This window comes from Myiozetetes cayanensis, unplaced genomic scaffold (assembly GCF_022539395.1).
Source record: "Myiozetetes cayanensis isolate MyiCay16 unplaced genomic scaffold, myiCay2020 scf42, whole genome shotgun sequence".
NCBI classification, from domain to species: Eukaryota; Metazoa; Chordata; class Aves; order Passeriformes; family Tyrannidae; genus Myiozetetes; species Myiozetetes cayanensis.
The window spans coordinates 632062-645531 of NW_026087654.1; the positions used below are offsets into that span (position 1 = coordinate 632062).

General features: G+C 38.4%; 1 protein-coding gene across 3 annotated transcripts in view; it reads right to left on the bottom strand.

Annotated features, from left to right (window-relative positions):
• Positions 1-5573: 5573 nt before the first annotated feature.
• IL15 (interleukin 15) overlaps positions 5574-13470 on the bottom strand; it is a 67876-nt gene continuing 59979 nt past the window's right edge. For 2 of the 3 annotated variants that reach the window (XM_050330620.1, XM_050330622.1), the window contains 3 exons: positions 8720-8776; positions 6427-6484; positions 5574-6263 (listed from right to left, as the gene is read on the bottom strand). In XM_050330620.1, the coding sequence (XP_050186577.1) occupies positions 6073-6263; positions 6427-6484; positions 8720-8776 (306 nt within the window). In that variant the 3' untranslated portion in view covers positions 5574-6072. The remainder of the gene's footprint in view (positions 6264-6426; positions 6485-8719; positions 8777-13470) is intronic. The other variant, XM_050330623.1, reaches the window with a different exon arrangement.

Consider the following 13470-nt stretch of genomic DNA (forward strand, 5'->3'; position numbering starts at 1 on the left):
TTGTCAAAGATTATACGGAGAACTGTAATCAGGCAGCCTTTTAGAATGGCAATACATTACATTGCTTTATAAAGTAGAACCATTGGATACTTCTCTGCACTGCTGTTATTACTGGAAAAAAAAGACAAACTTTCTTTTATTAATATTTTCCAAAGGTAAAAAAGAAAGGTAAGAACACATACGGTAAGTATATTCTCTTGACTGTTTTATTCTTGCCTCCCCACACCCCTGGTGATTTAGCAGAGTTCTAGTAAGAGAGAGGAAGGTAAAAAAGGAGATTGGAAAAGGAAGCTGCCCTTCTGAGATGCTAATGTGTTCTTCAGGAAGGCACCTGTCAACATAGAAAGTTTTTCACTTCAGCAATGCTGTCTCTGTGCAGGGAAGCTGCCACATTTTGACAGTCTGTAATAGCAGTGTTGTCTTTGGGTCCTTTTACTCCACATTATTTCCCAGAATCTCTAGTGTTCTGTAGCAACTGAGGCTTTGTAGGATCATACAATGGTTTGGCTTGAAAGGGGACCTTGAAGATCATCTAGTTCTAACCCCCTGCCGTGGGCAGGGACACCTTCAACTAGACCAGGTTGCTCAGAGCACCATCCAACTTTCACTTCAGGGCAGCATCTTCTTATAAGTGTATTATTAGCTGGAAAACTAAGTCTCATATAAGTGTCTGTTGAATCCACAAAAGGGGATTATAAGAAAAATCCCTCTATCTGTAGCCAGGTCCAAGTAGTGTTCAGCTGAAAATTCTTTGATTCTGAGTTTGAGATGTGCCAGCATTAAATAAACCTTCACATGAACTCCAGAGGAATATGCCACGATTCTCTCCCAAAGCTAAATCACCTACTTTTATTTGTATTGGGATAACTCCTAATGACCCTGCTCAGAAATCAAGATCATTCCTTGCCTACCACTTGAAACTTAAGTATGATGAAAAGAGAGCCCATGTACCAAGATGCCTACAGAAATAATGTTAAAACAAAATGGATTTTGAGGTCAGATTCTAAGTGACTGGATTGGTCAAAAAGTCCAAAACTAGTATGAAGTTTTCCTCTATTTCTCTCTATGTTGACATGTTTTGATAGAAGGAAACACTGTAATTCTTCCATAAATTTTTGTTTTCATTGTATTTATTTTTGAAAGTGACACATAACAAATTTAACCTCTAAAAAATACTTCCCTAGCTCTGCGTTGTTGAAGGCATTGTTTTTTTTTAAAACCACACACTTGACAAATACAAACACCTGTCACCCTGCCTGTGTATGACTCTGTTTAGCCACAAACCAAACTAATTGGCAGTGGTTTGACAGGCACTCTTTTGGTGTTACAGTTCTCTCCATTTCTTTTTGAAGCACTTGCAGAATGGATTTCCATGGTGAGGAGACTGACTAGATGTAGTAACTCCCAGAGGGAGCATAACTAACCCTAATAAACAGTATTGCTGAATTTCCCCTCCCTACTCACACACACACAAAAAAAAAAAAAAAAACCAAAAAAACCCGAAAAGGTGTCAGAGAAGTGGTGTGGCACAAGTACCAAATTCAGGACTCCTTTCATTGAAGTGCTGTGATGACTTTTCTGTTCCTTTCAGGGAAGCATGTTTATAAGACGATTTGGGAGTCTCTCCATCAAAGAGCATGAAACTGCATAAATCAAGTATGGGCTGTGGGCAGTTTAGCACCATTCTACTAATATAACTTTCTTTCTATATTTAAGGTGGCTTTTTTTTTTTTTTTTAGCATGAGTCGTGTTGTAGTTGTGCTTTTCTGTCAAGTTCTGGTTCCTTAACTTTCCAACATTCATGAAACTGTTTATATTCCCTTCCTCTTAGATTCAAATTCAAAATGCACATGGAAGAATTAACAAATTAACATGTGCTAATATTGATATACTCATTGAAAAGTTAGGGCAATGACAAAGAACAACAACAACATGACAAACCGCAACATCCAAACTGAGAGAATTGTACTTATAAATTAACCCTGAATTCAATACTTTCATGATGCTAATGTATGCTGGAGAGTCTAGAAAAGAATCTCAGCATTAAATTGTTATTTGTTATTAATTAATATGCTAGTTGATGGTCTGACATAAACCAAATTTGTATCGTGTACTCCCAATAGTATAAGGATCTGCTGTTATTGTGCTATTTGTTTATTGCAGTATTCTCTGGGCTTTTGAGATGGAGACTTTATACAAATAATTAAATAGTGCTGTCCATAGCAGCAATAATAATAATAATAATGATGATGATAATAATAATAATAAAAAAGAATCAGGCTAATCCACGAACAGAAACTCAGCATACTGAAAAGGAAGACTATGCAAGGAGTAATCATGGTGTTAATATTAATACCAAGTTAATCCTCTTGAAATAACAAGCTTACTCAGACTGAAAACTCAGTGCCTGAGTGCAGCTTGAGACCTTTCTTGAGATCTGAGGAGCACGTGCAGGGATTAGAGGCTTTGAGAGTGCCAGAGGGCAAATTTCGTGTGGCTGGACGTGGCCTCATGTCTAGCTTGACAGTAAGAGGTGTCAGAGCCAGCCTTCACTTGTGCCACACTGCCTTTCCATGAGAGTTATAAAATCATGATTGCTTTTCCACTGCATGTATGATTCCAGAGGAAAGGACTTGGTGGTTTACCAAAATATCATGCTTAACTTCCAGTTCTGGATATTTCTGCATTTGAAATAACTTCAAAGGAGAATGTGCATTTAAGAATACTTGCACAGGACTTTTTAATTAACCCCTCTCTATTGCTCTGTGGAGTCAATTGCACTTTAAAAGGTAGGAGGATTAAGAGACCATTCCATGGAATCACTTGCAAGCCACAATGTACAAGGGACAAGAGGTGAATGAATCCATGGGTCCTTTATTTTTAACTGGTGTAAACTGATAGCTGTTTCCCTGACATCTGGCATTTGGAAACGCTGAGCAGCTTGAGTCTCTTGAGATTGAAGGTCTCGACCTTCCAGACTGAACATTTTCTGAGAAGTCATGCTTCTGGTACTGGCCAACGAAAATCTTGTGCTTTCAGAATGATAATGCCAGGACTTGATCTGTCCCAAAGTTACATTGATCTAAATGTAAGTTTTTTCTTAGTTTAGAATTATAGAATATCCTTAATTGGAAGGTTCCCTCAAGGATTATCAAAGTCCAGCTCTTGGCCCTGCACAGGACAACCCCAGGAATCACACTGTGTACCTGAGAGTGTTGTCCAAATGCTTCTTGAACTCTGGCACTCTTGGTGCTGTGACCCTGGGGAGCCTGTTCCAGTGCCCAACCACCCTCTGGGTGAAAAACCTTTTCTAATATCTAACCTAAGCATCCCATGACACAACTTCATGCCATTCCCTTGGGCCTTACCTCTGGTCACCACAGAGAAGAGATCAGCGCCCGCCCCTCTTCTTCCCCTCGTGAGGAAGATGTAGACTGCAGTGAGGGCATTTTTTGTGCTTTCTTCCCCTATCAGAAGCTTCTCCATAATGCATAGCTCTACTATTTCACCTGCTGCTCTTGTGGCATTAAAAAATATTCCAAAATATTCCAAAAAGCTGCTTAGGTAAATCAAGCTTCTTGGGATGATGTGTTCCATCTTCTTGGACAAAGGGGGACTGGGAGTAGATTAATTACTGTAGTAGCATTTTTTACCCAATCATGGAGTTGTAAAAACAGCATTCTTATCTTCTTTGCAGCACTGGAAAAAAACAACAGTCTCTCTTCTTTCCAGCACTGGGAATTATTTTTTAATTCGTTAAATGGGTGGAAGGTTGTCAAGGAGTTTTTTGCATTTCAGAAACTCTTCAATACCATAAGGCAGTATTTGACACACAAGCCTCCTGCTTCTTAAAAAAAAGCCAGCTTTAAGAAAAGCTTTCTCTTGAAGATCTGCATAACCATCTTGAAAGTCCATCCACGAGACTCCTCATGTAGTTTCCTCCATCTCTACCAGGTCTATCTAAACTGAAAAAGAAGCAGAGCTTCAAGGGGTAAGGATGAAAAATGAGAAATGTAGCTCTTTGGACTTCCTGGCTGACTCGTCTGCATAAAACAATAACACTAAATGAAATACCTGGAGAGATTCAGTGTTAGTCAGACTGTATTTAAGTCTAGTCAATTTTATATTAATTTTATATTAATTTTGACTTCCTGACATTGTCATGACCTCAGGCAAACTGATTTTGTTGGCAATGTCCATTCAGCAGCTTATGCTTTTCATAGCTGATAGCTGGTTCATAGAAAACCTCTTGTTCCTTGTTGGACCTTTGTGATGAGAAAAAACAAAGCAGCAGGTACAATTATTTCTGTTTTCCTTCATTTGTTTTGGTGAAAAAGTCAGTGGAAAGAGCAATAGAGGAGGAGGCTGGAACCTCAGAGAAGCAGATGTCCATTGCAGGTAATTAATGCATAAAACTGGCACACCCAAGTGTTTTTTAAGGACTCTGACACATGACAAGCTCCTTTTCTGGTAATATTTCTCAGGTGAACAGCTTGTCTTTTTCTGCCATATCTGCCTGAACAGGTATGGCATCTTCAAAATGGGTGGGACTCTTTCAGGCTTCTGCCACTGTTAAATTTCATACAGAATTTACAAAAGATTAATGAGTACATTTGTTTGCAAGTAACCCTGGAGATGTTGCTGGAGAAAATGATCATGTTTGTGCTTGTTGTAGACTTGCTGCACAGGTCTTGAACAACCTCTTATTTTCTGGCTTAAATGTAAAACAGGAAATCCTTTACCAACCTGCAAATTTAAGTGTCTTCAAAGTAGCTAAGAAGTGCATTTTTAAATGGTCTGAAGTTCAAGATTAGTATTTTTCTGAGCTTTTTAGAATGCCAATCCTTCCCTTCCATAGTGTATAGACTAGAACGTCTCAGGAGCTGACTCATGAATATCACTGACATGTTTACCTTAGTTGCTTAGTGTTTGTAACTATTTTGAATTAAGGACTTCACAAATTCCACAGACAACTCTCCCAGATTATTTTCAGGGCTCATCTAGCAGACCAGCTGAGCACTGAAGGAGAAAACAGCCTTTCTCAGAGCAGGCAGAAAAACTTGGGGATTCAACATAATTGGTCATTATTTGGTGATTTCTGTTGTTGTGGGTTTGTTGTTGCTGTTTGATCCTACTGCTCTTACCCATTTTCCCAAATAACCTGCTATCAAATCATTTAATATAGCATTATCTTTTTCTGTTACTGCCTGTCAATTTACAACTGCAGTGCATACAGTAGTCTACAGCTTTTAGAGATCTCAGAAATCCTCCCTGGAAAATTATCAGCCACCAAAATGACTTCTGGAATTATTGGAATTCCAGAATTCCTCAAGCTGGCCAATCAACAACTAGCTCTAGTTCTCCAGTCTGCAGGACAAACACATACAACCAGAAATAACAGGATCTATTTTACCTTTTCTGTTGTGTATGCTACATGTGGCTACTAAGTCTTTGCTCACAAATGATGAATTTCTGTCAAGTACTGTGCAAGAACATTCAACTTCTTAACATTATAAAACAAAATTCTGGTTGATTTGATCTCATGTTCAGATTTTTATTTCCTTTGGGTGACAGGTGTTCAACAAATAACCTCATACTTTTAAGACTAATTATTTTCTTTTATTGTTTTTCAACATTGTAGTTTTTAATTAAATGAAGCAATTGCATAGTAAATACTTTTCAAATTTTAAAAAGTCTCTTTTGCATTACTGAGAGACAGAACTCTGGCTGTGAAGTGCAATTATAATTTCTAGTGTAAACTATATTTGATGCTCTCAGTTAGAAGTGATTGTGCTGACAGTGTGTATTCTGCAAGGGTCAAAATTACTTTAACAACCTTCCTTTTCAGATTAACCTTTGAGGGTTTTTTATCTGGGGATGTGAGGTGCTCTAACTCCTCAACCCTCTTTCTCCTTTAAAGCATAAGGTGCCAAGAGATTTATCCCTACCTCCTTCCTGGGAACTTGGTAATGTGTGCGCTGATGCTGATAGGGAGTGCTGTCCTGGAAGATTTGGCAGCTGAGGGTAATTGGCCCATGGTTGCTTCTACTGCACACAATTTAACAATGCCATTCAGTGTCCCCAGAGTGCTGTGAATGAGTGTTTTAAGGTCGCTTGAAGAATCCACTGTACAGCTGGGAAGCACTGTGGCTTGTCAGAGCAGGCAGGCAGCTGGCAGACAGGAGGTTCCAAATTCTTGTTCTGCCTCCACTGTCCAGTCTGTGTAGGGTCTGTCTCATCACCTTCCAGCCTTAGTTCAGCACCTGTGTTGAGGGTAATGCCTGTATAACCACCAGCATCACAGAGCCATTATAAGTTCTGTCTTGTTAAAGCCTCACTCATTGCACTCAACACATTCATCCTTACAAAAACATGCAGTCCAACACAAAGTATTAGCAGTGGAAGCAACTGGGGAAGAAAGCTTACAAATAATGAGATAAGAGAATTCCTGAGGCAGTGAAAGTTCCTTAAAAATTGTAGAAATCTGCAAAGAAAACAAAGAGTTTGGTCCACCAGAGCTGAGGCAGGGAAGTTGATTGCTCAACAGACTAGAGGAGACAGGAAAGAAATCAAGACCTTGAAACATTATTCAAAAAGTTAGACTGTATATAAGCATCTCTTAGTCAGTGATGCAAATGGTTAGGAAAGACTTCCTACAAATACTATAAGGAGTTTTAATTATATAAATTACTATTATTACTATAAGTAAGATTTTCGTGTGAGCTGAAGGGGAATTACTGCTGTGCAGCTAGATGAACAGAGCAGTCTGGGCACAGAGCAGCTGCCAATACTGCTCCACTGGCAGAAGAGGGAATAAAAAGAGCAGGGGAGAAGTTAAAAACAGGATAAGAACACAACAACTGAATTTTTAAAAACCAGTTAGATAAACATGGGCAAAGCAAAGTATTGCATTATATGTCCCTGCTAATGTTTTTTTATTTTCATCCTTCTCCTCAAAACCCAATGCTTCCCGTGATGAAACCAGAAGCCCGAAAGATCTGTGCCTGATAGAGGCTGATGAACTGTTTTATGCAGGAATGGAACCTTGCTACTAGATTATAGGGAACATAACATCTTTGGAAAAAAGATATAAAGGATTCGATCAGTGAAACAGGTAAAAGTCAGAAAGTAGTAGTGGGTGGCCAGATAAAAGCAACATTTGTACTAACTGTGCAATAAGCATTTCTGTGATGCAAATTATACAGGCATCTGTCTTTATAGTATTAAGATTATTAGAAAGTGAAGAACGTTATTATCAAGGAGTTATAATTCTTTGTATAGAAGGGGAAGGTGCAGAGACAATGAAGGACCTTGACTTGAATGGGCCTAAAAGTGAGAATGAAGATTAAGGTGTTTGCTATCTTCAATGTTTCTCTGGATGCTCTTCAAGTCAAGAGGGATATGCTATGGAAATAAGAATGCAAAGGTGTGTTTTCTGCATAAAATCTCCAGTGTTGTAAAGAAAATATAAGAAATAACTGCAGGGTCACCAGAACCACAAAGGAAAAAAAAAATTAAGAGCTGAAATTTTAGTGTGATACAACCTCAGGTGATGGGATACCAGAACCTGGATTTTCACTATACTTTCCAAGTGGATAGAGAGAAATGTGGGTGAGTTAGAGAATGCAGTGTTGGATGAACTAATAGAGAAACATTCAACTCATATTGCATATATATTCTTTTCACTGGTAACAGCAAAGCTGTTCTAGTTATTGGACATGTGTACCCCATAATTTTCTAAAATTATAACTCTGTATTTTAATATAACTCTGTATTTTACCACATTCTCAGCCCCTCACTGCATGAAATCCCTCCACCAGCATGGAACTAGTTTTATACTCTCCTCTCTTTCTGGCCTTCTATTCCAGTTGTCAAAGCTGGAAAATCCCTGAGTGTAAGTGGAAGACACATTTAATTGATTGTGATAATTCTTAGAAAACTAGATATAACTTGGACAGTAAATCCATATAGCTGGATTACTATACTTACTGTAAGTGTCAGGAAGATCAAGTGATTGCAACTTGGAAAATATATAGAATATTGAAACGCCTTAGACAAGAAATAACAGCTTAAGAAAGACCCATGTTGGCACCAGGGAGCTTGATAAGCTCCGATGGTTCAGCCAACACTGACATTAAAAAAAGATCCCTCTTAACTGTTAGATGCTGCAGAGAAATTGACAAAATTAGAGTGTAATAAAACATTGTAGTTGGTGTCAAAGCGAAGCTTTATCCAGACAGTGCACTAATAGTGTTACTCTCTGGAGTGGAAGGTGATGCATAAAATAAAACAGACAGGAGAAGGCTGTGGGCAACACAGGTGAGAATTCTTCCAAAGATGGTGAGTGCCAAGTGGAACATTTTAAAATCAAATATGGGTGTTAGAGAAAGATTAAAGTTTGAAATTATGGGGCAGGAATAGCTACAGAGAGATTAAAAACAGCCCTAGAATAAAAAAAGGGCAGGCCAATACGAGAGTAATCGCTGACAGGAGGGCAGGATGCTGTATAAGATGCTATACAAGGCGCGTGCCCTGCATGCTCTAAGAGTGTGATAATCCCCAGCCAGGCACTAATGGATACACTGCACTGGCACACTGAGTACACTTCCCAAGTGACAACCCTCATAGCAGCAGTCAGCTGAGAGCAAGAAGGCATCCCTGTGCCCTTGAGTTCATTAGACTCTGCTTGACAAGTCATGGCAGTGATTTGACTACTTACCTGGTTCAGAGCTCTGTTTGCTAGGAGGAAGGTGAAAGAAGACAATTTCCATGTCCTCTAAAATATAAGACATCAAAAATTATAAGTTTATACAGAAGTTATGTATACTCACTATAGCTATTCCTTTTATACCATGGCACTTGCCATGTAATAGCATGCTGTCAAACTGAGATGGCACAAAAGATATACAACAACTACTTTGGTGTACACCTGGATTTGCATCAATTACATCTGACAAAGAATGGAATAAGCAATGTATTTTTGGCAGACAAGTAGTTAGTGAGAAGTGGTTTTGACAAAAGGGTTGTTTTACAGCACAGGCAATTAAACTATTCTGTGATGCTCTAACTGAGCTGAGAGGAACGCTCTTTTCCCATGTCTTGTCTTCAAACCTATAAGAAATCTGCAGCAGTACAGCATTACCCTCCATTCACAACTCCTCAGTTCACACACCTGGAATGCTGCTGTACAGACTGTGCCTTGATTTTCTTTTTTTTTTGCCTCTGTTACTGTGTCCTGCCACTGTGCCCCCCACCTCATGTGTTAGGTTCATGTGTTTTGTTCCTACTTGTAAGTTTATGCCAAGCAGCCTTTTCTGTGCCAGCATTCACATCAGTATGACTCTCCTGCTACTCGCAGAGGGCTTTTAAAATGAAAGCTCCTGGGGTGAGGGGGACTCTGGGATCCTGACATAATGAAAGTGTATAAAGTAGCTGTGATAGACTCTGAACAGAGGAATGAAAGCTAAAAAAACCCTACAAACGTTCAGGTATAGAGATGAAATGTTTAACACGTTTCCCCCTTTGACCACTAAATGCCAGCACAAAGTCCTCAACATCTATTCCATTCCTTTCATTTCATTTCAGTACACTGTCTTCTTGAAAGTATGTCTCTTAGAAAGAAACTGATTTCAATATAACACATGACAGAATAAAGTTTAGGCTCTCCAATGCAGTGGGACTTTGACTCTGGTAGGTGCTGTAAAAAGGATGGTATTCCTTAAATGAAAATCAGGTATGTTGGCTTGGAGGGGCAGCTGGTGATAATGGATGGATTGATACTGGCAAGCATCCTTTGTACAGGTTTGAATCTTGCTTCAGGTTGTTATTAGCTCACCTTTAAATGTATTGTTCTGAAGTCACAGACTTGAGAAGGGCTTGTCTGAACAAGAATGTCGTACATGAATTAGTTAAATCAACTTATAAACCTGCAGTGTTAAACTGTGCAAAAGGGTGTGTAGAAATACTTTGTTTTTTGATTTTGCTTTGTTGTGATTTTTTTTAAATACATTTTAGATAATCCCCTCAACATTTGCTTTCAGCACAATGCTTTGGGAAAAGATCAGTTGCCATCATGGAATGAACACATAAGAAATTCTTAGGCAGAAACAGTGCTCAGTTCTGGTTTCTGTATGAAATGGAAATTATTAGACAGGAGGGTTTAAACAATGGACTACATAGATAAGGCAGAAGACAAGCTATGTGAATCTTAGAAAATTCAATGTGTGTTATTTTTCAATAGGTCAGTCAATAAGGCCAGATAGAGTTTTATTATATGTAGATGTCTTTGCGTACAGAGATATATTTTATAATAAAACAAGGGAGAATTATGGGGTTTTTTGATCTCAACAGGAGTCTAGCAGTATCTTGGGGCTGCAGATTAATATAATGATCTTGATGGCTATTGGAATCCCTTAGACAAGTCCATTCCTCATTTTGGGAAGAGTATACAATGGTTCTTCTTGCATTAGTATGTATGGAGGGTCTGAGGAACTGTGCTCTTTCCCCTTCTTCACAGGTCCAGAACATTGATGAAATTCTTCAGTCTCCACATTGAAATAATAACTGCAATTAAGTGTCATGTGTCAGGGCTTCAGTCAGGTGCCTGAAACAATCCTTCTTCCTCTCATGCTAACTTGGTTTCCGGCATTTTTATTTTTCTTTCTCCGAAACACCCAGGAGAACTCAGAGTTGTAAACAGCATAGTGAATAGGGTAAGTAAGCTGGGAGGTGGGACGGAGGCCCCCCTCGAATGCCTTGATCATATGCCCTACTGATATGTTTACAGTGATATTGAATACCTGAGCTACGATTTTTTTTTCTACAGGTCAGACTGCCAGGCACCTTTAAAAATGTTTTAATCCACTTTCATAAGAAAACAAGGTTTATGTAGTCACGTTTAGTTTTCTCCTCCCATAATATAAGAACTTGTTGGCTAGTTTTATTGAAATGGCAGGAAAAAATCATAGTGTCAAAGACATTAAGCTTCCATGGGTTTGGGGCAACAGCGTTAATGCAGTGGCAGAATTTGTGTTCTTCAAGAACTTTCTCTGTGACAGACACCAAGGAACACATCCAAGAGATGCATATCTCTAAAAATCCTTAGTGTCATGATCCATGGAGCTACACAGCTCCATGTTCTTGGCTTTTTACTCAGTATCTTTTCTGAGATTATCTTGGCATATCTCAAGTAAATTCCATGGCTTTTGGGATTCATCTTTCCTGTGGTCTACCAACAGCACGGCCAGGCCTTCTCTAAAAGAACTAACATTCTGGCTTTAACTGGAAGCTTTAGCCACGTAACTGGTCGTTTCTGTAATTCACTGGCATGTGAAGGGGTCAGATCTCATGGTTTGACATTGTCCTCAGGCTTTATTTAATTTGAAGCAAGAGCTCTCCTGTCCATTTGCCCTGATTCTGCACCATTGGTTACACAAAGGAACTTCCTCATGAAGTTAACAAAGCCCATTCTTAGAGTAATATCCATCTTGTGATCCTGAATCACAATAAACATAAAAATCTATTTTCAAAATGAAGAATGAGGTTTGGATTTATCAGGATTTTTTTTTTTTAATGGAAGTTTCTCTATCATGTCCCAGAGGTTGCAGCACTTGAAAGGCAAAATGTGCTACATGCTAGAAAGGCTTGGATCTATCAAGGCAAATTCCCTAATGGTAGCGAAAACCACCACTTCATACCATGTCTACAACTGAGAGGACAAAACAACTGTGAAAGTCATACAAGGTGCTGCTTTTGATCATAAAATGAAAATAATCTGCTGGGGAGCTGTCATTTTTAAGGGTAAAACCAAAGTAAAAAGAAACACGTTCATATAAAATCTTTGTCTTATTCACTGACTGTGGGAGTTGCACTAGTTTTTTTTCAATCCAGTTTTTGAATTTACTCCCTGGCCCTAGTATATTTAAAACACATTTATTTTACTCGTTCATCTTTTTTTCTGCAGCAAACTCCATAATGGCAATTTTGGTAGTTTGAATACCTTTAAAATTATTTATTATGTTAATTGCTCTTTGAGTGCTACCAGTTACCTTTCTAGGTGAAGTTAATCCATTTGATTATTATTGCTTACTATACTGATAACTTTTGAATCATGGTAAAAATCTCTGTTTTCACAAAACATGCTAAGCTGATACAGAAAATCTAATTTTCACTGTGTAGAAAATATTATATTCTTTCCATCAAAGAACATGGGTGAGAAAATGACAGTAAGTATGTTGAAGAAAATCATCACTTAATGCACTACATCAGATCTTCTCTGAATCCTAGTAAGACCAGCAAGTCATTCTACCTGGATGCACTGACAAAACAAATCATTGTCTGTTCATTTACACACTGTCTTCAAAATTAGTGCAATGAAATGTCATGTCAAACCTACCATACACATTCTCAGGAGAAAATCAATATAACACATGGGCTTCAAAAGCTGCTAATGTAATAGAAAAAACAGCATGTGATCCAATCACTGAAGAAATCTTGGTAACATTTTTTAATGACAAATGTCTGAAAAATGCTGCATTTCTCCTTACTAATTAATAAGGACTGAAATTTGAGCACCATTCAGGGGGAAAAAAAGAGTTTTCATCTTTTTTCTGCTTGCTAGCCTTGGGACTCCATTAAATCTGTGCAACAAAATCTGCGTGTTTCTCCAACACCCACTGATTTTAGAAAGAATTCCATGTAGACAGCATAAAAATTCATCTTTCCTTGCCTATAGGAAAAGATAAAATATTTTTATTTTACAGGTGGTGTCTTTTCCCTGCCTGATTTCACCAAAGATTTTCAAGAGTATTTATGACTGACCAGTGTTAAAAAATTCCTGCTGGTGGCCTCTCAGAGTAAAACAAGAACTCTCCAAACTGGGTTAATAGGTAAGTTTGGCAACCAATAAAGGAATAAGAAAGAAAACATTTTCCTTTCAATTTGTAATATGGGTTTCAAGGATTAGTACATGTTCTTGGGATTTGAATGCTTTCAGTTTCATCCAACTTTTTCATATAGAAAGCAGATTACAGAGGAAAGGAATATTTCAGTACAGATGTGGAAGGCACTGACAAGTAGCTTTGGATTTTCCCCATGTCTGGTGAATATTCTAAAAATAGACACACATTCCTGAAAAGCATTAGAGCAAAGAGGGCTGCCCATATCCCACACCAGGATACAGCCCGTGCATGTATAGTACTGCCTCTGACACATGAGAATCTGACAACTGGAAAAGGAGTGTCACACAAATAACTTCATTGGAAAAGAATAGCCTGCACTAGCATTCCTTTCAAGTTGTGTGCCTGTCGAAAAGTGAAAAGAAAAGGTCCCCTGAAGATTCATTTTAGGTTTTTTTGTAACTGTCAACAGAGGTCTGCTCTTCCCTACGATCTGAAGCACACCTGATTCTGAAAAGGGATGGCTGAATGAGGTCTTGCCCTATATTCTTTTTCTGTGTAGGTGCCATCAGGT